This window comes from Takifugu rubripes, chromosome 16 (genome assembly GCF_901000725.2).
Source record: "Takifugu rubripes chromosome 16, fTakRub1.2, whole genome shotgun sequence".
NCBI classification, from domain to species: domain Eukaryota; kingdom Metazoa; phylum Chordata; class Actinopteri; order Tetraodontiformes; family Tetraodontidae; genus Takifugu; species Takifugu rubripes.
In genome coordinates, this window is record NC_042300.1 from 1,986,211 (window position 1) to 2,008,491 (window position 22,281).

At 47.3% G+C, this 22,281-nt stretch overlaps 1 protein-coding gene across 2 annotated transcripts in view; it reads right to left on the reverse strand.

Annotated features, from left to right (window-relative positions):
• Positions 1 to 473: 473 nt before the first annotated feature.
• mdn1 (midasin AAA ATPase 1) overlaps positions 474 to 22,281 on the reverse strand; it is a 45,244-nt gene continuing 23,436 nt past the window's right edge. For both annotated transcript variants that reach the window (XM_011611743.2, XM_029849134.1), the window contains exons 51-102: positions 22,067 to 22,196; positions 21,857 to 21,963; positions 21,112 to 21,245; positions 20,720 to 20,886; positions 20,449 to 20,569; positions 20,109 to 20,322; positions 19,729 to 19,969; positions 19,512 to 19,635; positions 17,895 to 18,062; positions 17,606 to 17,820; positions 17,076 to 17,463; positions 16,776 to 16,888; positions 15,546 to 16,224; positions 15,310 to 15,471; positions 14,856 to 15,141; positions 14,502 to 14,740; positions 13,774 to 13,869; positions 12,590 to 12,684; positions 12,227 to 12,351; positions 11,940 to 12,086; positions 11,536 to 11,645; positions 11,370 to 11,443; positions 11,090 to 11,282; positions 10,847 to 11,003; positions 10,495 to 10,641; positions 10,266 to 10,392; positions 9,880 to 9,985; positions 9,483 to 9,598; positions 8,919 to 9,326; positions 8,348 to 8,574; positions 8,128 to 8,271; positions 7,587 to 7,774; positions 7,345 to 7,506; positions 7,143 to 7,280; positions 6,806 to 6,941; positions 6,534 to 6,715; positions 6,336 to 6,452; positions 6,106 to 6,244; positions 5,620 to 5,912; positions 5,396 to 5,542; positions 4,178 to 4,279; positions 3,862 to 4,060; positions 3,555 to 3,728; positions 3,314 to 3,474; positions 3,080 to 3,169; positions 2,875 to 2,990; positions 2,617 to 2,791; positions 2,299 to 2,372; positions 2,073 to 2,187; positions 1,924 to 1,990; positions 1,316 to 1,458; positions 474 to 1,240 (exon numbers count right to left, since the gene is read on the reverse strand). In XM_011611743.2, coding sequence (XP_011610045.2) covers positions 1,058 to 1,240; positions 1,316 to 1,458; positions 1,924 to 1,990; positions 2,073 to 2,187; positions 2,299 to 2,372; positions 2,617 to 2,791; positions 2,875 to 2,990; positions 3,080 to 3,169; positions 3,314 to 3,474; positions 3,555 to 3,728; positions 3,862 to 4,060; positions 4,178 to 4,279; positions 5,396 to 5,542; positions 5,620 to 5,912; positions 6,106 to 6,244; positions 6,336 to 6,452; positions 6,534 to 6,715; positions 6,806 to 6,941; positions 7,143 to 7,280; positions 7,345 to 7,506; positions 7,587 to 7,774; positions 8,128 to 8,271; positions 8,348 to 8,574; positions 8,919 to 9,326; positions 9,483 to 9,598; positions 9,880 to 9,985; positions 10,266 to 10,392; positions 10,495 to 10,641; positions 10,847 to 11,003; positions 11,090 to 11,282; positions 11,370 to 11,443; positions 11,536 to 11,645; positions 11,940 to 12,086; positions 12,227 to 12,351; positions 12,590 to 12,684; positions 13,774 to 13,869; positions 14,502 to 14,740; positions 14,856 to 15,141; positions 15,310 to 15,471; positions 15,546 to 16,224; positions 16,776 to 16,888; positions 17,076 to 17,463; positions 17,606 to 17,820; positions 17,895 to 18,062; positions 19,512 to 19,635; positions 19,729 to 19,969; positions 20,109 to 20,322; positions 20,449 to 20,569; positions 20,720 to 20,886; positions 21,112 to 21,245; positions 21,857 to 21,963; positions 22,067 to 22,196 — 8,861 coding nt within the window. In that variant the 3' untranslated portion in view covers positions 474 to 1,057. The remainder of the gene's footprint in view (positions 1,241 to 1,315; positions 1,459 to 1,923; positions 1,991 to 2,072; positions 2,188 to 2,298; positions 2,373 to 2,616; positions 2,792 to 2,874; positions 2,991 to 3,079; positions 3,170 to 3,313; positions 3,475 to 3,554; positions 3,729 to 3,861; positions 4,061 to 4,177; positions 4,280 to 5,395; positions 5,543 to 5,619; positions 5,913 to 6,105; positions 6,245 to 6,335; positions 6,453 to 6,533; positions 6,716 to 6,805; positions 6,942 to 7,142; positions 7,281 to 7,344; positions 7,507 to 7,586; positions 7,775 to 8,127; positions 8,272 to 8,347; positions 8,575 to 8,918; positions 9,327 to 9,482; positions 9,599 to 9,879; positions 9,986 to 10,265; positions 10,393 to 10,494; positions 10,642 to 10,846; positions 11,004 to 11,089; positions 11,283 to 11,369; positions 11,444 to 11,535; positions 11,646 to 11,939; positions 12,087 to 12,226; positions 12,352 to 12,589; positions 12,685 to 13,773; positions 13,870 to 14,501; positions 14,741 to 14,855; positions 15,142 to 15,309; positions 15,472 to 15,545; positions 16,225 to 16,775; positions 16,889 to 17,075; positions 17,464 to 17,605; positions 17,821 to 17,894; positions 18,063 to 19,511; positions 19,636 to 19,728; positions 19,970 to 20,108; positions 20,323 to 20,448; positions 20,570 to 20,719; positions 20,887 to 21,111; positions 21,246 to 21,856; positions 21,964 to 22,066; positions 22,197 to 22,281) is intronic.

Consider the following 22,281-nt stretch of genomic DNA (forward strand, 5'->3'; position numbering starts at 1 on the left):
CAGAACACAGACAGGAAATAAACATGAAGATGCACCAAAATGCCCTAAACATAGAATTATGGCATACTATTGACTTTTTTTTAGACAAAAAGGGAAGGTTGGAGATTGGCCTGTAGTTGGCTAACTCCTCTGCATCAAATGCAGGTGTTTTGATTATAATGTATTTATGTATGTATAATATAATGTATTTCTATGTTCTACCTATTCTCTCTTCCCCCTTCTCTCTCTCTACCCAGTCGGCCATCAGCAGGAGGGTCCCCCTATATGAGCCTGATCCTGCTCAAGGTTTTTCCCTGCCACTGTTGCTTGTTGGGGGTCAGGCCTTGGGATTCTGTAAAGCGCCTAGAAACAATTCTGATTGTAACAGACGCTATATAAATAAAGATTGACTGATTCATTAATAAATAAAAGGCTGAGTTTTGCATTTTCTCCTGTGCAAAGTAGTAAAACACACACACACACACACACACACACACAGACCAACCTTGTTAGTTTTATTGACAAGATTCGGAGAGAAACTTTGAAATAGGACATCTTTAAAGCAAGAAATTTATCAAAAGTGGGTTCTGCAGTTTCTGTGCTTCAACGTGCAACAAGAGCTTCGAATCGACCCGGCAGACTCATTCATGTTGAAGATGCAAAAACTGACTTCTTAGGCACATGTTTGTTTGTTTTCATGATGCTGCGGTTGTGCTGAGGATGAGTGGCTTCGTGACCTTCATGACAACAACTACAACACAACACAAACCATCGGCTGCTACAATGGGACGGAGGTATTTGCTCACTGTTCGCTGGGGTTGTGTCACTTGCAAGGGAATAACATTTTGTTTCCATTATTCCATATAAGATGTGCGATTTAAAGCCACTCTCTTTCCTCTAAAAAACAAACAACTCCTGGAAAAAAAGAGCAAAACCTGACCATAGTAAATCCTAGATTTTAAAATAAAAATAGCAAATAAAGGCACATATACAGCAGCAAATCAGCCTCTAGTAATCGTAAATTTCCCAACGTCCAGTTAGATGCTGCTTACTCAACCTTTTTAGAGGGAGAAATGACTTAGTCGGTAGCTGTGACAAGTTCAAACCACTGTCTCAGTGCGTCACTCAGAGTCTCAGGCAAAGCGTTGACGTCTCTTAAGATTATGTAGAAGGGGAAGGGGAACTCATCCATGTAGGAGCGGATTTCTGGCATTTCCCCTGGACTCTTGAAAATGGGCACCTTGATGTCCAGGACAGAGTCCTGTAGAACAAACCAAGCTTCACTTTACATTAGTTCAATTAGGCTGTTTTTAATGCTAATTTTCTCTTCACTCACCCGAGAGTTGGGGCTGTCAAGCACCACAAATATGATGAACACATTTGCACTCCGTGCTGCTCTCACTGCTGCCATCACTCTGTCCTTCCCCTCCACAAACATCCCCCTACCATCAGACACGATGAGCAGCAACTGGGCCGTCTCTGTGGAAGCAGATCAAAGATCATACTAATGGAGTCATTGACCATGGCAACTCCTCATGTGACCCGGTAGTGCCCACAGCCTGTAAGTACTCCTGTGTGTTAGCAGTTAGCAGATGGTGTAAAGGGGGATCTCATTCCAGACCAGGATCAGGGCATCAGCAGGCTACTAAAGTCTGCTGCTTCATGGGCTGCATTGGTCCAAAACACCCAACAGACGCTTGATTTGATCCCTTACATCCAGGAACAGGCTAAAGACGGGCTAAACGCTGGGACTCAGTGCACTGGTTTTTGGTGTCCCAAGTCTAACTCGGGTACAAATAAACATGACAAAAGTAATTTATTTTTCCTGGTGAGCTCTTAGAGACCCAGCCGAGAGATTTCACAAACGTAACAGGTTTACTGCTGTGAAATACGTCTCCTACGAGTCAAGACTCAGACCCAAATCCTTAAAGTGGAAATCCTTACCCGGGTTTACAGAGCCGGGAATCTGCTGTTGTGCTGCCAGAAACATTTTGGTTGATGTTTCCAAGAACTGTGGAGCACAGACATGAAGTCATGACACGGTATTTCAGCTCTCACACCAACACACCGCAGCTCCTCACTCAGTTTCCCACCTGTGCTATTCTGGTCTTTTTCTGCTGGAACTGACAGAGCCTCAGGATGCGAACTCCCGACTCATCATGGAACTGCTGATAAAAGGGGTGGAGCAGCTGCACATGCTCCCCGAACCTGAAACACAAACGGACACTAAAAGTAAGCTTCACATGCAACACACGCCGGCCCGGAGACAAATCAATGTACGTTGATCTGGTTTGTGTTGAAGAGTCAGGTGCAACTCACCTGTACACAGACACCTGACCAACCTCCAGCAGAGTCAGAGCGTTGACGATGACCGACAAGGACTCGAATGCCAGCTGCACCACACAGGAGACACCAGTTAGGTCCTACACGCTAAACTCTGGTTACACAACACAGCCTTCACACTAGGAAGGTGTAAAACAACTACAAACATCAAGTGAAAATCTGATTTTAAAGCTGTTTGGAGGTGTAACTGGATGTTTCTGTCTTCATTAAAGTTGGATGAAGTGTCAACTGGGAATTTGCACAAGTAAAATGTTCCGATCATCTCCGTGTTGAAGGCTTGGAGGGTTTTCTAACCTGTTTGGAGTGATTGTCCACCATGCTGGAAGAGTCATCGATAGCCAGACAGATCTGATAGTCCCTCTTACTGGGCTTGGTCCTCCTCAGCCAGATCTTATCCTTACGGAACTGACTAGCGATGTAGGGTATCACCTTTCTCATGTTGAGCCGTTTCCCTGTGCGGTAGTCGCCTCTGTGACAGCGTGAAAAAGAATGAGTTGACCTGTTCGACGGTTGCATCTGAAAACACAAGTCTGTGAAGAAGATGCTCCTGACTTGAGTTTAGCTGCCTGTGTGGGCTCCAGGATGAGACGAAGCTGCTCACACAGCTGCTGGGAAAGAGCCGAGGTCAGATGTTGATACCGGTGCCACATGGCCGCCGCCGCTGCCTCCTGAAACACACCGACAGCAGCAGCAGGTGAAACATGCAGGATGGCGCCGTTTTTAAAGAGCCATGAAAGGAATCTGGAACGAGTCGCACCTCCTCCTGAGAGCCGGGAGACAGTTTATGCCAGGCCTCCAGCTGCAGCTCCATCTCCTTACGCACCTGTTCCCGGTCCACCTCCGTTTCCTGAAAACACACACACACACGGTCTCAGGATCCTGTAGAAAGGCACCTGTATGAAATTCTAAAGTCAAATTCATCACATTTGTGTGAAATGCATTTCATCACTGATGATGTTCATGTCGCTTCAACCAGGCTTCAGACAAATACCTGAACGTTGTCAATCAGCAGCAGTTCAGGATCTGTGTGGTACGTTGATTCTCTGGTCCTTTCTGTCTGTTGTTCTCTAGAATTCTGTCCCTCCCTCCACTTATCTTCTTCCATGGTCTCTTCCAGAGTCTGCAGCTCCATCTCACTACTGTCTGCACCTTCTGGGGGTGAAGAAAAAATCAGGTCCAACTTTGTGAAGTTGTGTCTCTGACTCCAAGGGGAAGAGCAGAGCATGCTTTACCTTTGTGTGAGACCTTTCTCGAGTCCAGCTGTTCAGGTTTCAGCTCCTGGACCTCTGAAGCCTCAAGATCCTCCTCTTGCTTCTCTGTTTCCATAGCAGCATCCTCAGTGGTCTTTTCCTCATCCTGGTCCTTCTGAGCTCCTGCTGCTTTGTGTTGGTTGGTACTGGCGACATCTGGAAGCAGCAAAGATGATAAGCGGCAACATTAGTGCTGATGTGATTTCAGAAATCGGTGTGAACCAAGTTGAAAGAACATCTCCTGTGAGTTACTAATCTCAAAAAGGGGGGGTGTGAGGTCATTACTGACCATAGGTCTGTGTGTCATAGACCGTCTCTTCCTCCTTCATGTGCTGGTACAGGTCCGACTCCTGCTGGCTGTCATTCTGTCTGCTGTTTGGAGCGAGTTCCTCCTTCTCCTCAACTGTCCGCAGGCGCTTCTTCAGTTGCTCACTGTGATCACCGATGGATCGCTTGTTGTCTGCACGGCCTGGTTTTCTTTTAAAGCTCTAGATAAAAGTGACGGAAACAGTTCGAAACCCACTAAAGACCTGGTTTGCACAACAAACAAATGGTCAGAAGGCAAACCGACACTAAATGTGGTCTTGCAAGGCATCACGACGTACCTGCGTCGGTTTCTCGGTCTGGCTCTGTGAAGCCACCTGTGCCGTCAGCTTGGACTCGTGGCCTTCAGACTGGCTGGCGTCGGCAGCTCCAGTCCCATGTTCCTGATGGAGCAGAGATGTATTTACTCATGTAAATGTGCTATTACGCAAACTGACATCCAGTTTGTGCCTCCGACACTTTATTGAAGAGAGACTTTTTCTGCAGACAGAATAGAATCAAGTCTCATCGGACAAAGCCACATTCTCACTCACACAAGCTCAGTTTAGTGTCTCTGATTCACACAATTGTCCGGCCAAATCAAGGCCAGATGGAGGGTCGGTCGTGAGCCGCATTGTCCCACCAGCTAGTGGCAATGAGCCAAAGTCCAGAGCACTCACACAGTGTTACACACAGCTGGAGCGTTACCGGTCTTCACTAGAGACATCTTACATGAAAAATGCTAACAAAGACAGGCTCGCAGGGGCCAGACTCTCACTGCAGGAAAAGGCTGAATTCACTTCATCAAAATTATTATTACCAAAATCCAATTGTCTTTTTCAAAACATCTCAAATCCAAATAAAATAATTTTCTTCAGTTATTAGAATTCAAACCACACAGAACTAATAGGAAGGCCCTCCCCCACCGACTCAAATGTATTAAATCTATCTCCCGATTGTTTCTACGTGTTAAATCTGGATTTTTCATACAGTTTTCTCCCCACAATCCCACTGTTTAGAACATTTACAGCTCAGACATGACGTCCATGACGTCTCAGACATGACGTCCATGACGTCTCAGTCATGGAGTCCATGGCGTCTCAGACATGGAGTCCATGACGTCTCAGACATGGAGTCCATGACGTCTCAGACATGGCGTCCATGACGTCTCAGACATGGCGTCCATGACGTCTCAGACATGGAGTCCATGACGTCTCAGACATGGCGTCCAGCATCTCTCCCTCCAGACCTCTGGACTGGCAGCTAATGGATGTAAAGGCCTGATCTTCATTCCTCAGCAGAGATTTTGCAGTATCATCATCATCATCATCATCACCACTTACATGACACTAGGACAGGGTGGGAGAGTGAACTTCAGAGCTGCCTCAGGTCAAATTTGCCCCCCCCCCCAAATCAGAAGGGAGGTTTCCTGTTGACATGACCTTTAACCTGGCGCTCAGCAGTACTCTGGAACACGGGTTCATATTCAAACTTTTGGGACAACAATTCCAAGTCCATACCTCCTTGGCCTGGTCTTTCTCCGCCACCTCTCCTGCCAGCTCCACTGCTGTATCGCTCTGAATATTCTGCTCGCCAGTCTGGCCGTCTGCGTGGTGCTCCTTCCTGTCAGAGGACTCTGGCAGCTCTGCTTCCGGATCAGCTCCCTCCTGCATTAGACAGGACACATTAGCACACACGCCCAACCTGGTGTGGAGACATCTGTGCTCAGCTGGGCATCTCTGACCTTTGTTTTCTGTTCTTCGTCCGCTGGGATCTTCACATCTTCATTTGCTGCCTCCCTTCCATTCTTCTCTTCATCCACTTCCTCCTCATTCTTCTCCACAGAATCAGTGTCTTTTCCATCTTTGTCGCCCACGTTTTCCTCCTCTTCATCGTTGGGCTCCTCAGCACTCTCCTCGCCTGGATGATCTGTTTGGACCTCCTCCATCTCCGCTGCTGCTTCCTCTTCTCCATTATTCTGTCCATCCTCCTCATCTACAGCTGGAGTTTGCTCACCAATGTCCAATGGATTGTCCTCTACAAAGAGACGGAGAAAACTCAATTACAGGAGGGCTTATACAGATCTGATGATCTCAACAGGATGGCATAAAGGGCCAACAGTGGGTCAAAGTACCCTCAGGGGTCCTGCTGCTCTGTAAAACCTCTGATGTTCTACATGATACGTCTGCAATGAAGCATCTTTGTTTAAATTCTTATTAACAACTCTCACCATCGCCCTCGTCCAGCCCGCTGTCTCGAGCCTCATCCTGATCCAGATTGAGGTCCTCTGGCAGGTCCATGGTCTCTGGCTCAGGTCTTGTGTCCTGTTTACCGTGGTAGGGGTCCACTTCATTTTCATCAAACTCCCTCTAGAAAAGAGCACAAGCACAAAGTCAGCGACGGTGGTACACAGAAGCAGGAAAAGGCCAAAGGAAGTGTTTGATCGCTGAATGAGTGCACCTGATCTCCTTGTTCATTAATTTCCTCTTTCTTCTCTTCTTCTCTTCTTTCATCCTTGTCCTCGCTGCCGTCTGCAGTCTCCAAGCTGTCGTCTTTAGCAGCCAGTTCTGACTTAGTCTGATCGTTGGCCGACAGTAAACAGACATGTGCTTAAAATGAACCGTGTTTATTTCAAAGCTCTCATTTGGTGGTTTCTACCTGGTCCATGCCACGGCCAGACTCTTCCTCCTTGTCACATCCTTCCTCCTCCTCCTCCTCCTCCTCGTCCTCATCGTCCCCCCACATTTTCTCATCCAGGGTATCAGTATGTCCTTCCCCCAGGTCTCCCATTTTTTTATCCAGCTCCTGCTCCTCCCCATCAGACGTGTCATCATCTTTATCTGTGAGGTTAAATGATCCCAGTCAACCAGCCGCTGGCCCCAGTATCCCTCCATGTTGTGTATCAGAAGAGTCCAAATGATTAAAGGTACCTGCTTCATTCTCATCCCTGTCGTAGGCTTGACCATCAAAGTCCTCGGACATTTCGATGGCGTTGTCTTCAGCTTTTATTTTCTCCTCCTGCTGCTGCTCTTCTTTCTCCTGACCCTCTTGGAACGTGTCCTCAACCTAAGAGAAAAAAAAACTCAGGAATAACTACGAGGAATGCTGGTTAAATGATAAATCTAATACATTCAGATGATCACAGCATGTAGCATTTAGCTTAGCTTCCCACAGTCTTCTCACATCTAAGGAAAACACCTCGCATCCAAAAATTATTTAAACATTTGTCTGCTTCAGATTTTATGAAGACAAATAAGTTTTCCTCACCTGATCTTCATTCTCAATCTTGTCACTGACGTCTTTCGTGCCTTCACCTTCTCCGATCCCGCCTCCTTCGTAGTCATGAAAATTCATGGAGCCGTCTCCATCGTCCCCGGCTTCTGTGTCCTGAGGCAGGCAGAACCCCTAAGAAAGAGCAGTTATGGTCAGGATCTTGTGCTGCACGCAACAAGTGCGGCTGCGTCGGTACCTTCTGGGCCAGCTGGGTGAAGATGCTGGCCAGGACAGACAGCAGTTTTGCTGTGCTTCGGTGGGCTCCTACACATACAGCCAGATAGTAGCGCACCAGGTCCGAGTAAATCCCCAGCAGAGACTCCAGCCGTACCAGCAGTCTGCACACCAGGCTAACCATCTACACAGACGCACAGGAAATAAAGAAATGAATGACAGAGAAAGAGCATGAAAGTGCAACATGTGTCATGCTGCTGGTACCTGAAGCTGTGCTGGCTCACAAGAGTCACAGAGCGACCGGAGGCGGGTCAGAAGTCTTTCGAGACCACCAACAACATCCCCCACACTCAAAGACTCCACCTCAGCTGCCAGTTTGGCCTCGAGGAGCTGAGTCAAGTGTCCCGTCTTTAACAGGTCCTCCGAAGACTCTTCCTCCTCCTCAACACCGTCTGCAACACAAAAGAAAAAACTGAACAGAGCTGAGAGCAGAGGGGTACAGGATACTGCCCTGAACGTCTCCAGCTCATACACACAGGCCAGCACACGGCAACCACACCGAGCACACCAAGCTGTACCGAGCAATAACTTCATAAGCTCTTCCTTTCCCATTTCCTCACACAAACAGGCAAACGTGTGAATTCCAGAGGACGTGAAGCCAGCGAAACACATCATTAAACACAGTAACTACGCCTGCTTGAAACTTTCCTGTTGAAAAACTTCTCCCTCGCTGTCACGGCAGGCTGTCAGGTGTATCACAAGGCTAAAATAGCCCCTTCCTTCGATAGTTTGGTACCGTCCTCACCTTTGCTCTTCAGTCTGTCTCCTTCCGATGTGTGCAATTGCTTCTGCTCTGCGTTCTTCATCAGTGCCTGGACTGCACACAGGACTGTGTTGATGATCTTCTCCAGCTCAGCAGAAAACTCTGTGCACAAGTCGGGCTGCTCCTCTGAGGAGGGAACACACCCATGGAGTTAGATCTCCTGCTGTCTCCATTACATTAAAAGGAATGTCGGTGTCATTACCTGGGTTTTGTTCCTGCAGGGTCACGACCTGCGTCTTCCACTTGGTGAAGTCACTGATGCCGGCTTCTACCTGTCCTCTCACATACTGCAGGCCCTGGGTAATCGCTGGCTGCTGGCTTATGTTGCTGACACCTACAGGAGGAGTGAAGAGTTGCTCCATGCTGGGCATTTGAGCCACAACAACCCCCAGCTGGTCAAAGGAAGCGCAACACGTGGCAAAATGATTCCTGAGGAAACATTAATATCGTGTATGACTGGGACAAGTTTGTGTTTCCTATTAAAAACACCCATACAATAATTTTGGAATTGTGTGGCCAGAGGAAATAATCAAATGAAAAGGGAAAAAAACAGTGACCAAAAAACTGGAAAATGGAGGTTGGAAAAGGTTAAGAAGAAAAGTCAACAACTTCAGTAAAACACTTTAAAAGATGATATTAAATAATTAATATCAAATAATAATAATATCAAATAAACACTATTACTTCAAATCCTTGATTAGGACTTAAGAGTCACGAACAGCAAGATAAAACATGCCATATTAAATAAAATGAATAATTAAAGGCTATTTTACCATGTTAGGAGTTCCCCTTCAGAGGTTTGCTGAGCCACCACGCAGAGCTCCATCCTCAGACCTTCACTTTCCTTCAGCACAGCATCCACATGCTGGCTCAGCTTGTGCCAGGCTGCGTCCCCCTTCCGGATGAGGCAGCCAGGAGGTTGGCACTGTGCTGTGAGGGGAGAAAGACACCTCAAACCGTGCTGCAGGCAGCCGCCTGTCTCTTCCTTCTGTTGGGGATCCACTGGGCAGCACTGAAGCAGCCAGACCAGCTGCTGCAAGATGGTGGAGCACTGGATGGCTAGTGTCTGGCCTCTGGCGACCCAGTCCTGCAGAGCCTTCTGTGGTGGCAGAGTGCAGCCAGGCTCCTGGATGTTTCTTTGCAGGTGGGCTTTGACACTCTGGATGTCATTTGTTTGCCTCCTGGTTTTTGGGATGGAAAAGACAGTTCAGCCCACCTTTAAATGGCATTTAAAGTGGCTCCAAAATGGGTTCAAAATGTAATTCTAAAGGTTGGTAAAGTAAAATATTTACATGCAAGCAGCTAAAACATGCTTCTAGATGCAGGAGCAGACTGACCTGAGATGGACCCATTGGTGCGTGAGCTTGGCTAGGTTCTGTCGTTGTTTGAGGAGGAGCTTGAAGAGGTGGCTGGAGAAACCTCTGCAGCGCTCTATATTCCCCAGACCCAACTCCTGGAAGAACCAGCAGGGTCAGAACAACATCCGTACGGTCTGTTCTTATCCTGATTAGTGTGAAACATTATGACAAGCCCACAAGAGGCCCGTTTGGGCCTGAATGCCCTCACACATCACATACATTCAAAAGGTACTAGTTGTCATGATTTGAATATTTATCTTGAATCATTATAGCTTTGATGAGTCAGTTTATGTGATTTGATGCACTTCAATGTAGATGAAATGGAAACATAGCTGTCTCAACGTGACTTAAATAAAACGGAGTGTCTGGAGGTCACCTTGGAGGCGTGCTGAAGAGCAGTCTGCAGGACAGTTCTTCTGGCCCATGAACGATAAAAGTACTTTTGACAACCGTCCCAGGCTTTGATGATCTCTGGAAATAATCTAGAAACGGGAAGGGAGAAACCTGACATGTGACCCAGGTCGAGCAGACAGTCAACTGAGCTGTTAAACAATGCTGAAGCTCCCGTTGGTTCACTTGTTGCTGGAGCATCTCAAACAACTGTTAACATAGGTCCAGGTGGAGCCAAACTCCACCCAGAACTGAGCTGGGCATCACAGCTACCTGCTTCCTATACAGAGCAAACTATTACAGGCAAAAACATGGCGGTGCCAGGTTCGAAAAAGACGTAATGTTCTGTAGAACAATTAAAGTGTTATTTACTTTCTCTCAGCTGGCTCTGGGTTCTGGACAGCATCAAGGGTGGTTCTGAGCTCGATGGGCTGCAGGCAGAGGTTCTCCTCTGGCTTGAATGTTCTGCTCCACGTCAGGCCTTTCCGGTATGACAGACCTGAACGTCACCAGGATTTGTAGAGACAAAAGGGAAACGTTCATGTGTTTGGCTTGAAGACCACTGTTCACACACGGTGCAGGAGGGAGAAACGGCACGGACCGATTTGTGTGAGCATTTTAAAGAGGTCTGACAGAGCCCTCTGCTTCTGCTGAAGGATGTGCTTCACATCAGATTTTTGCTTCTCCTTCTCTGCTGACGTGTCCACCGTCAGACTCTGGAGCTCCTGCACGTTCCTGATGATCTCACCTAAAACACATAGAAACAGGTGACGGAGGAGGAGACGCTCCTGATCTCTGACGTGTTTGACGTGTAGAGTGGTGGTTCCAGTGAGACCGAGGTTGGTTTGAACCCAGGCCTCCGTTCTACATGGTTGAATGATGGTGAATAGGTCTGACAACCATACTGTGGCGAGATGACCCACATCAACATGTGCTGTGTGTTTGGGTTTTACCAATGAAGACGTCCAGGTCTTCTGCCAGTTCAGGTGCTGGGTTCATCTTATGTAGCTGGACGCACAATTTTCTCATTTTCTTGGTCAGAGAGGGCAGACGTTCCTGGAGAGATGAAGCTTCAACTCCTTTGTGGAGGTCATTATTCCTCGCAACATCCTACAGATACAGAGAATGTGTCCGATCAATGACAATATCTGAATAAATATGAGACAAAGAGAAGGACGACCAGAAAGAGGCGAGACCTGCAGATCTCTGCCCTCCCCAGGCAAACTGCTCTTAACGCTGTGGAGAAATTGTTGGATGGGGGCTTCTGCTGAGTTTGGGTCCAGGGTGTCCAAGGTCAAGTTGCTAGAGTGGCTTTCAGGCTCTACCAGTGCAGGGAGACAAGGACCGCTCAGAGCCTCCTCAAACTTCTTGAGAAACTTGAAGAGAGTCCTGAGAAGGAAAGAGAAAAGAAAGTGGAGCCGGAACAATGTGGGCAGCAGGATTTGAATCACAACTAAGGAAAGCAGGAAATCTCACCGATGGGTCTTCTCCACCGACTGTTTGATTGACCAGAAACTGACATCATTCCATTTGGAGATCTTGACAAAGTCCTGAGGACAGTTGAGATCAGAGTGGTGCTTCAGTAAGCATGTAGAGAACAGAAGACGGGACTAGCATGTGATGTGGAGGGAGTGGTGAAAACCTTCAGCTCTTTCTCGATGGGCTGTCTCAACTGACTGATCCTGGTCTGAATGCAGTCGGAGAACTGACTGTAGTATTTGTGCAGGTTCCACAAAAGACTGGACAAAGATTCTGAAAGACAAGAGATTATAAAACAACAAACTCTTCCCGGTACCTTCATGTCTACAGCAGGACCACCCGGAGTTAGGAGGCCAGCCAATCAACACTGGAATAACCACCTACTTGGCTATAGCGTTGTTTATACATGCTTTTAGATGTCTTATTATAGCAGGTCTATCTGAGGATGAACCAAATGCTAAAAATATGGCTAAACTAAAGCTAGCAGAGCTAAATCATTCTGGGTTTAGTCTGATGTTGCGCAGGAAGATTAGAAGAGGTGTATGTGACACTGGGGTGGCTGCTGACCCTTTCCAGGCTGGGTGGGCAGCAGCAGCAGGTGACAGTGGAAGCTGAGTAGCATGAGCAGGCGCGTGTGGAACTGTCCAAGGCTGGAGCTCTCCATGAAGGCCTGCAGGGTGGAGGACACCGAGGACAGACACAGAGGCTCCACCGCTTCACATGCAATGAATGAAAAGATGGAAAACAAAGAAATTACAATAAATTCATTTCCAAGTGTCCATGTAATGGTTGTTTTTTCAACACTTTTAAGTGTCCCTGATTAGGGGCTCAGAATCAGGATCATTGACAGGTACCCGAGTCAGAGGTGCTGCTCTCTTCCTCCAGATATCTCTCCATCAGCTGGTAGAGCGAGAACCAGTGGCTGGATGCTTTCTTGGCGTGTTGCCTCATCACGTTATCCAGACTGCTAGACCAGCAGCTACACGCCACAACAGAAGACACCAACATCCATGGTAGTCACAACAAACAGCTTGTGCACTGCGGTCGTGCTCTTAGTTTATCAGTAAACCAACAAATAAGAACTAGATATAATAGAGATGTGAATAATTTAGCAGGAAACAAGAAGAGCTGTTACAACATGAAGAGATTAGACAGGGACCAGCGATCTGTACAGTGACTACACACATACGTCTGGACAAGCATTATTGGCATCTTACTTGAGCTCCAGTTTGCGCCACTGGATGATGAACTGAGTCACCTCTTCAAGTTCCATCCCCAAAGAAACTGAGCGACTGGCGTTGTTCTCCCAGTCCTGAAGAGAAGAGACCCAGTAACTGACATGGAACTCCACTTCCTTTTCACCTGGGTGGTGCTAGCTCAGTCTGTTGGGAGCTGGGCTGAGAAGCAGGGGGTTCCTGGTTTGAACCCCGGGGCAGCCAAAACATGGCAGGTGTTCTGGTAGTAGGGGAAGGTGCCAGAACACCTTCAGAGCACTGCCCAGGTACCCCTGAGCAAGGTACTGAAGCCATATAGGGCCCTCTGATGAACTGGGGACCCATCCAGGGGGTTGGGCCGAACGTCCGGACTAGATGATTGTGATCTTTGGACCCTCCAGCATAAATATCTAATAAAGGCTTTTAACCCACAGGACACGACGGCGCCGCAGAGAGAATCCACTCATTCAAGTATTTCCATCTCCAGAACCTCTTAGGCTCGACCTTTATTCTAGTTTTTCCTTATTTGATAATTATTGGCCAATTATTTACATGATCACCGGGTTGATCACTGATCAGTGAGGATCACCATCCGATCACGTGAAGGAGGAATATGGGATAACTTGTTTATTTACTGTTTACTTGTGTGCTGTTTACCAAGTATCAGGAGGAGGATTCTTAAGCCTGTTTTGCCAATATTAGACAATTCTTCCCCCCAAACTGACTGAAAGAAAAAAGGTTAAGCACTAATGACCTTTGGGAGACATTCATTCATTCATTCAAGACTGGTGAGGTATAAGTTCAACATTCTGTTTGTAGGGTTAGGGTTAGATTATTCAAGATTCAAAACTTTATTGTCAATCACAAAGTGACAGAACTTAAAACACGAGCGCCCCAAAGACGTTATTTGGTTTGTTTTACATCTGAGTGATGTTTATGTTTAACTTGTCATGATGTGACAGCTAATAAAGTTGTCTGACGCTTGAATCAATAGCGAGCAACATCGTCACCAGCAAACCAACGTCAGCACAGTCAAACGTCTTCGGGAAGATAAAAGAGCAGACATCCGCTCTACACAACGGGAGCGTCGGATCCCAGGACGGATCGGTGAACTAAGACACTACACAGCCCATCAGACAACTCCTAAACAAGTCTAATGAAGAAAAAATGGGAAGCATTGGGCTTACCTGTGCTTTGGACAGCAGGATCTCCAAACCATTTAGGAATTTAGCCAGTGGACTTGCCAGACTGAAAGCCATGATCCTCTCGATTACAACAGTTAGCTGAAGAAACAGAATAACAGATCAGTCCAATCTCACCTGATCTCCAATGCTGCAAGTCAAATGAGCCCATGTTCATCCTCGGCAAAACTTATTAAACAGACTTTGTCGAAGTTTTAATATTTTCTACACTACTAACACACCTACAAAGTTTAGTCACTACACAAGTAAAACAGGGCCAATTACCACCTAGTGGGGGGAGGGGGTACTACCACTATTACTATGACAAATGCTAACTGTTTTTTATCATATCAGCCTTGTCCATCTTTTCTAAACTGGGAATAAGTCTAAGTGAAGTTTAAGCCTGCAGACTTTGAAAAACTCCAAAGTGATACAAAACATTCAAATGCCCTGATTCAGAGATGTGGGGCCACATTCACCCGTCCACCTTCACAGCAACGTTCAGCACGCCAACGTTCACAGGTGAGGATGGAATCAGTCACGGGCCTGACATCAGGATTGGCCAATGGATTAGCTTCATTAGGCTTTACATTGACACTGATCATTCGTGTCAAAACCCCCTCACAGCAGTTGAGTATTAAAATAGTAGTAGTAATAATAATAATAATAATAATAATAATAATAATAGTAATAATAATAGTAATAATAATAATAATAGTAATAATAATAATAACCTGTACAAGAGCTGGGTGGTCTGGCCAATCCTGCAGCCTTTGTTTCACTGCAGCATCCAGCTTCTCCAACACAGAAAGGCAGAGACGGGCCTCTCGCATGTTGGGCTGATGGTAGAAATCATAAGGTCCTTCTGAGGCAATCGCAAGATCGCCTGGGGCCCCCGAACCTTGCACAGTGTTTTGGAGGAGAGCAGAGAGCAGTAATCCACTGCCTGTCAGCATGTGGTCCACCTCCGCATCTAAGGAAGAAACACAGAGAATCATTTAGCCATGTAAATATAAGAGCCCCGATATTTGTTAGGTAGTCAGGCAGGCAGGCAGACAGTCCTGATAAAGTGAGAAATCATGACTGACCAATAACATGATAGAAGGTCGACATGAGAGGAGAAGCTATCTGGTAGGAGGAGACCAGGGTGGTGATGACTACGTTGCTGTTATTAGCTGGTGCTGTTCTCTGGTACCACAGTGACCGTGCGTATCCCAGGCAGAGGTGCTGGTGGACCTTCACCAACGTGTTGATGGTCTCTGGAGACAAGCCGGCACTCCGAGAGGCCTCTTCTTGGACATGATTCTCTTCCCTCTCGAGTGTGGAGCCCGAGGGACCCTCCAGGCAGGGCTGGGATTCTATATCTGCAAAGTCCTGATGAAGCACCAACAGACAGACTCATGTCAAACAGAAAACAGGGGGTTTGTCTGTGAAACAGTCTAAACTATGCTGCTGATTTTCTGTTGTTATGGGAGGAAGTGGTAAGGAAATCATTTCAAAGCATTTCCAGTAGAAATCAAGCAGGGGTACTTGTTTGGGTACCTGGTTGAACTGAGGGAAGTGGCTCCTGAATTCCCTTTCCTCCTGCTCGTCTTCAGTCAGCCCTGAACCATGATGGCGGCTGCGGCTGCGGTACAGACTGGCCTCTAGCTGCTCTTGCTCTCTCCTGCGTTGCTCCAGCTCATCCCACTCCTTCACTACAGCCTTAAGAGCATCATGAAAAACAAAGTTATTGTTGAAAAGGTGAAACCAGGCACACAAATTAAGGATTCCCTTACCTGACAGATGTTTCTGAAGAGGTTGCCTGTTTCCTGACGTAGCTCTCCGGTGCAGAGTGCATGACACTGAACATATAAGAGAGCGTTGAGACGGAGCTGCAATGGCTGGGGAACCACGTGCACCGAGTCCTGCTGTGGTAAAAGCTTATCCAGGACGTGCAGGATATCAGTGCAAGACTGGGAACAGAGGAAGTCTGCTCTGGCCAGGTAGGAGGGTAAGCTGTGAGACAGCGTGGGGAAGGCCAGCAGGCATGAGACCAGGCTACGCAGACCAGGGACAGGCGTTAGGGAGGTGGCGAGCTGGGAAGCCACCAGGCTCATGCCATATCGGAGCTGGAGGATGCCAGTCTGAATGGGCCCAACCACATCGGGATACATGGGGTAATCCTCCACTAGCTTCTGGCAGAAGTGCTGTTGCGAGTTCTGCCAGACAGTCACCTCCTTTAGGAGGCCGTGGACCTTGGACCTAGATTTGGAGGAGTAGGAAGAGGAGCTGTGCAGGGCCTTGAGAAGGTGAGAGAGAAGGTTATCTATAGAGGATTTCTGGCCAATGCTGCAGAGGTAGTGCTGAAGCTCTTGGAAGAGTCGTCCATAGTGTGGCTCAGTAGGACGACAGGCCTGTTTTCTGGACAGCTCTGCTATCTGCTCCTTCAACTGTTGCATACGGATCCAGAGGTACCTAAAAGTCACAAGCTGGATCAACACTGACATAAAAATGATAGAATAAAGAACAAATAAAGAAATGTGCTGTTCTCAGCAGACTAAAGGTGCCAGATTAGGCAACATGGAATAATGATATTGCAGCCAGAGGCCCAGGAACATGTATTTGAACATGTCGTCCTGTTTAAGAATGACTCAGGACAAACTGTTGTGGTGTCTGTAGCTTTTAATGAAAATGAGCTGCTGCTTTCTGTGCGATTTGGTGAAACGGTGTTGAAGAAATGACGAGCTAGAAATGAGACTCGGTATAAGTTTTCAAAGATTTTCCCCACCGAGTTTAACGTTGAGTTAATGGGAGCAGACCAGTCAGCCCAGCAGCTCATTGATCACTTTAATGTTCCTGAGTGGCTGTTTGTGAGGTAGCAGAGGCTTGTAGCTCCAAAAGGATGCTTTCTTATGTTTGTAGGCCACCTCGATGACCACGGCCGGTCATGTGTGGTTTACTCTGCAGATATTTGCACAAGAGGACAAATATTTCATAATCCTGCACCATCAATAGCTGGTTCTGACCTGATCCGTGGATGCTGGAAACCATCAGTAATGCTGCTTTCAGCCAGCTCTGCTCCAGTCATCATCTGAGACGAGAGGCTGCGTGACCTCCACTCTTCCTGTAATAGCGACAGCTGCACAGACAGACAGACAGGCGCACAGACAGACGTCATTCTGAGCAAACACTCCACTAAGAGAAACATTGATGCTTTCCTAGTTTGTATTAGTTCAGGAAATATTGTATTTCCATTTACTTTGTACAACAATTCCCTGTTCCTACTGAAGATTTTTGTATTTTGATAGTTTTATAAGACAACTGACCTCCTGCTGAGCATAAATGAGCTTGTAGGATCGCTTCATAGCCGGGTCAAAGATGGTCTGTGGTGTCCACACTTTGATCTGCAGCAGGCCCATGTTGACCCAGAAGACCCCAGAGCAGGCCAACTGCTCAGAGCCTTGGACTTTGTTTTGAACATACTGCTCTAAGCATTTGATGCAGACTTCTATCAGTCCTTCTGGAAGGATGTTGGGGGGCACAAATTCTCTCAAGACGGTCTGGATCTCCTGGGCTGCTATCAGAGGGTCAGGATCCTCCACGAGACTCTCACAGCTTTCCATGTAGCCTTCCTGTAGGCTCGGCGGCAACAGGTCGGCCAAGCTCTGCAGCTGTCGGCGGAGCACGGATCCTTGCAGTCGGAAGTCTGTGAGCCTAAGAAGGAAAAAGAGGGACGACACTGGGATTTTTCTCACTGATGTCTCCCCACATAGACCTGCATTTCCTGGGCTTATATTCTTCAGAGATGTGGAGGTAAATATTTGTGTCACTGTAACAGGACATGTCCTTCATCTACCTGAATTCAGCCAATGAGGACATTCCCATATTGTCCCACAACACAGCAGACAAGTCCTGGAGCTGCTGGATCCTGTCTGTCCATTCCCCCAGTGTTATGTAGGAGTGGGAGAGCAGAGCTTCCCCTGAAGGTGCCCATCCAGTGACACTCTCACTGCTGCCCAGCACTCCCAGTATGCAACGTGACCACACTGCTTTAGTCAACATAGCTGGCCCCTGAAAACACCGGGAACATGCATTAAACCAGCTTTCAGCACCCACGTCAGTGAGAGCCTGTGCTGATCAGATACCCTGTTTTCTATTTTTCCATGATGCTTTCTGGAAGACGGCTGCTCCGTCAGTCTCTGTGGATCCCACTTTAGCCAAGGGTTGGGGTCAGCAGCCGCGCTGCTGCTCCATATGGCTGCCAGAGCCTGAGAGAGCAGCTCACACCACACAAACTGCAGCTCCTCAGCAGGCTGGAAGGAGACAAGTTGAGGAAAAGATTAAAGTTCTGTAAAATTCCAGGTTTGGTGATGGGAAAAATGAGCGCAGACAAATCAGGTTAGAACTTTCTCTGGTTCAATGTGACCTATAACGGGAACAATTGAAAACGATGTCATCATTCTAAGACAAACCGACAATAACCTGGTTAGATAAATGGGTATTTTCTTTGTGCCGTCTGACTGATGAGGGTCAAGATTAAGATCCCTCTGATGCTTTGGAAGCTCTCTGAGGATCTACTAACCTACTAAAACAGCTTAATATTTAGGGATGGTGAGAGTCACTTTAAATGGTTGTATGTGTGTACCGACTACTGGTTGGGATTCATTGAGGTTCATTCTGGGTGGGGGCATTTTAATTATTTTTTTAATTTAATTTTTTTTTTTACCCAAAAAGATTTTTCACAATATGGGTCACATAAAGGTTTAGAAGACATTTTGAAATGATTTCTTTCATCGCAAAAAAACCCAAAACCTTAGAAGTTTGAACAGTATGTAGACTTTTTATACTGAATAAAAGTTTCTTTTAGTTTCTTGCAACATTAATAAAAAGTACCCCTGGATGTGATTCTGGAGGAATCTGCGCCTGGGCACCGCACGGTTATCTGGCGTGAGTGGGGGCAGCAAGAGACAGGGGAGGGGGGGGGGGGCATCTGTACGTAGGCACGGCAAGAAAGAAATGCTCCTAATGTGAGTGGCGTGCACCCTGAGACAGTGCTGGAACGTTCTGCAGGGGTGTCAGAGAAGGGGGTGGAGGGGTTGCACCAAAAATAAGCCGAGCCTGGTATTGCTCACTATGGTGATGGACAGGCTGCCAGACAAGGTTAAACAGGAAGGCTCATGAATGATTACATCTGGTGATGGGATTGTGAGCTGTACTGAGAACTGGGAGGGTCCTGGGAAGGTAAGTGGAAGCAAGACAAATAGGTCTGTAAATGAGGCGGGGGCCAAGTGGGACAGTGAGCTTAAAGGAAGCAGATCAGAGGTGATGGAGGATACACACTGGAAATGTTCAAGCTCTCTTTCGCAGTGACACAGATAGAATTAGTACATCAGAGAGCCCGTGTATGGTAGACAGTCCGGGGTTAAAGGCTGAGGGTGGGTGAGAGAGGACAGGACGTTAGTGGATGAGACAGAAGACAGGACAGAGGTAGATGGGTGGTGAGGCCAGTATGACGTCAGCAGACTGAGCGGCAGGAACTCGGACTGCAGAGGTGTGTGCGGGGATCCTGACTCAGGCCTACTGGCTCCAGAGGGCAGCCGACTCCGTCTTAGACCTGCATGTTGGTTGCATCTTCATATATTCTCTCATTTACACATTACTCATCACATGGGTGACACAACACACTTTGTAACCGGCTGGATTTCAAGCTTTACTAATAAGATGACATGTGTTTGGATGAAGAGGAGCTTTATTTTCCCGACCTTGTCACTGCTGAGCAGAAACCACAGCGGCTGGAGGTGGCTGAGATTTATCGGCGTGGACTGGAGACAGTAGCGCAGATGTCTGGACAGTTCTCGCCGTAAGCTGTCCTCGGCCTTCCGGTCCCTGTCAATCAGAGCCAGTATTGATAACGTTTAATAAGCATCAATACTTGAAATGTGGGCCTGTGGTGTTGCTGCATCCATAAAGAAGTGATACCCAGGAGAAAATGCCAGGTGCAGGAGGTCGTTGCTAAGTCGTAGCTGATTGAGAACAGCCAGTTCCTCCATCAGGGGCCACAGCTGAACCCTGTGACGCAGCTGCTGCAGCTCCTGTCTGGACAACTGCACTCTTACTCCCAGCTCCTGATCCTCGGGATGAGAGCCGACATCAAGCAGACCTCTACAAGTCATCTCACGCTGCTGCTGCTCAACACTCGACACCAATCTGTCCAAAACTCCTAAAGTGAAAATGAGAGAGGCGAGTAGATGAGTGAAGTACATTTACTCCGATTGTTAAGATGGCGCATGGAGAGACTTGTCTGTCTACAATATTCAACAAAGGAAATAACAGATCAAAGTATTTTAGTAGAAGCTCACCAGACGAGTGAGGATCCAGGAGGGTGTTGGCCAGTAGAACCAGTCCACATGCTTCTAGTAGACTCTCCTTAATGTCCAGTCCCAGCCCAACAACGTGTAGTCGGACCAACTCTTGACTCATAGAAGCTGTGGTGTCCTCCAGCCTGAGATCATTTACATCCAGAGCTTTACTCAGCCGCCGCAGTCGAGAGGCACAGTCCGCCACCGTCAGCAGCTGGCAAAAAAAAGAAACGACCAAGTCAATAAAAACCAAAACACAAACACAGATTGTGAACTGAAAATCTCATCTGAATTCAAATTCACCCTAAAAACCACAAGTTGTTACGCAAGATTTCCTGACCTTGAAGGGCAGAGCTTTTCCTAAGGTTTTCTGGATTCCCTTCAGAGCCGCAGCAACAGAGGCGGGCGGCGACAGAAGAGCCTGGATGGCTGCAGAAACAGCCTGCAGCTCCCTGTGTCCTCTACACAACAGCACAGTCAGAGGGATGAAGAAGGAAGCAGAAATTGAAAAGAAAATATTCCCAGAGGCATTTGGCTACACGCAAAACATGGAGTTATTAGCAGTCTTAACATTTGGAAATACTATTAAATACAAAGATGTGGGCTTTTACTCAGACGAGGTGTCCGTGTCTCCCAACAACAGCTGTGGCAGCCTGGTGATCAGGTGCTTGTGCACCCACTGCCAGTGGAGAGACAGTATAGAAATGCTCTGAGAGTCGGCTGGCAGCGTGCTGCAAGCATCCCAGAAGTGGTCCAGCCACTGTAGCAGCTGGAGGATCTGCACATCAGACACAGAAGGAGCGTGATCAGTGAGCAGGAAACCCGACATTTCTGACTTTTGCACAGTTTAGCGTTTCCCCAAAGAAATCTAAATGATAACAACAGTGATTAAGAAATATGATCAGATGTAGGAGCTGCAGTGTAAAAGTAGAGGAGCTGCAAAAACGGCACTCGGAGGAAGAGAAGGAGGAAAGTAAGGAAGAAAGACCATAGGTGCACCAACCTCAAACATGATGTGGTCTGAGATGCAGGGTTGTCCATTCTGCAAAGCCTGCAGGGTGAAGGATTCCCACAGATCAAAGAAGGACCTCAGGTGAACGAGCACAGGGTGAGCCAAGTGGGACACATCCACGGTACCTGAGCAGGAGACACCATTAAGCACTGAGCCGAGGTTGCGATGCGCTTGTGTGTGTGTGTGTGTGGGGGGGGGGGGATCCTAAACTGTGGTTTGAATAGAAGAGTTGTTATGATCCTGGTTTTGGTCTGTGTGGTGTTCCATTTTTCCACTAGGGGGCGTGGTTGCCCCAGCTCTCGCGCTGGCTGCCTCCACACCATCGGCTAATCGGTGTGATTAGCAGACCTCTAAAGCAGTCGACACCAGCTGTCCAGCGCCAGATCGTCTCGTCTTTGCCAGCGGAAACCCGAATGTTCCTGACTCGATTAACCTTTTGCTTAACCTTTCTGTCCTCTCTTTCCCTTGGTCACAATGTCTTTCCTCTCTGATGAGCACTGCACCCATACCTTGTCAATAAATCGTTCTTTCACTGTCAGCTATCGCACCTGTCTGCGTTCTAGGGTCCTGCCTTGAATTTTGGCAGCAGTTGTAACACGAGTACTGAAAACAATTTAGCATTCTTTAATAATCACTAAACTGTCATTTATATCCCTGTTTCTATTTCTCTTCACATTCAAATGTAAAGTTTCGTGTCTTAAGTGGTTGGCTGTCAGCACAGGTGTGTTTTGCAGACCTTTATTGAAGGCTGTTGCCGTCCCTAAAGCGCTGCTCTGGGGAGACAGGTTGGCAGAATACGTGCAGATGACTGATCGTTCCTCTCGGTCCATCAGTAGAACAATCCTGAACATGAGAGCAAATAAGTTTTAACTTTGTCTAATACACACATATAGTACACACATCATGATTGTGTGATATTACTGCAGGGTCCCAGCTGCAAACGTACCTGTTAGCAACTGTGTTCAGTGCCTCCAGAAAATCCATGTAACGTTCTTCATCTTCAAAGTTGCACTTGCTGGCTAAAATATCCAGATATTGCTTGTTCCATCGCATGTCCACCAGAATCCTGTATTCATCTGAAAATACAGCAGCGGTTAATATTCCTGGGGCCTGCATGCTGATCCAGCCTCAAATTAATTGTTGAGTTAAACCGAGACAGAG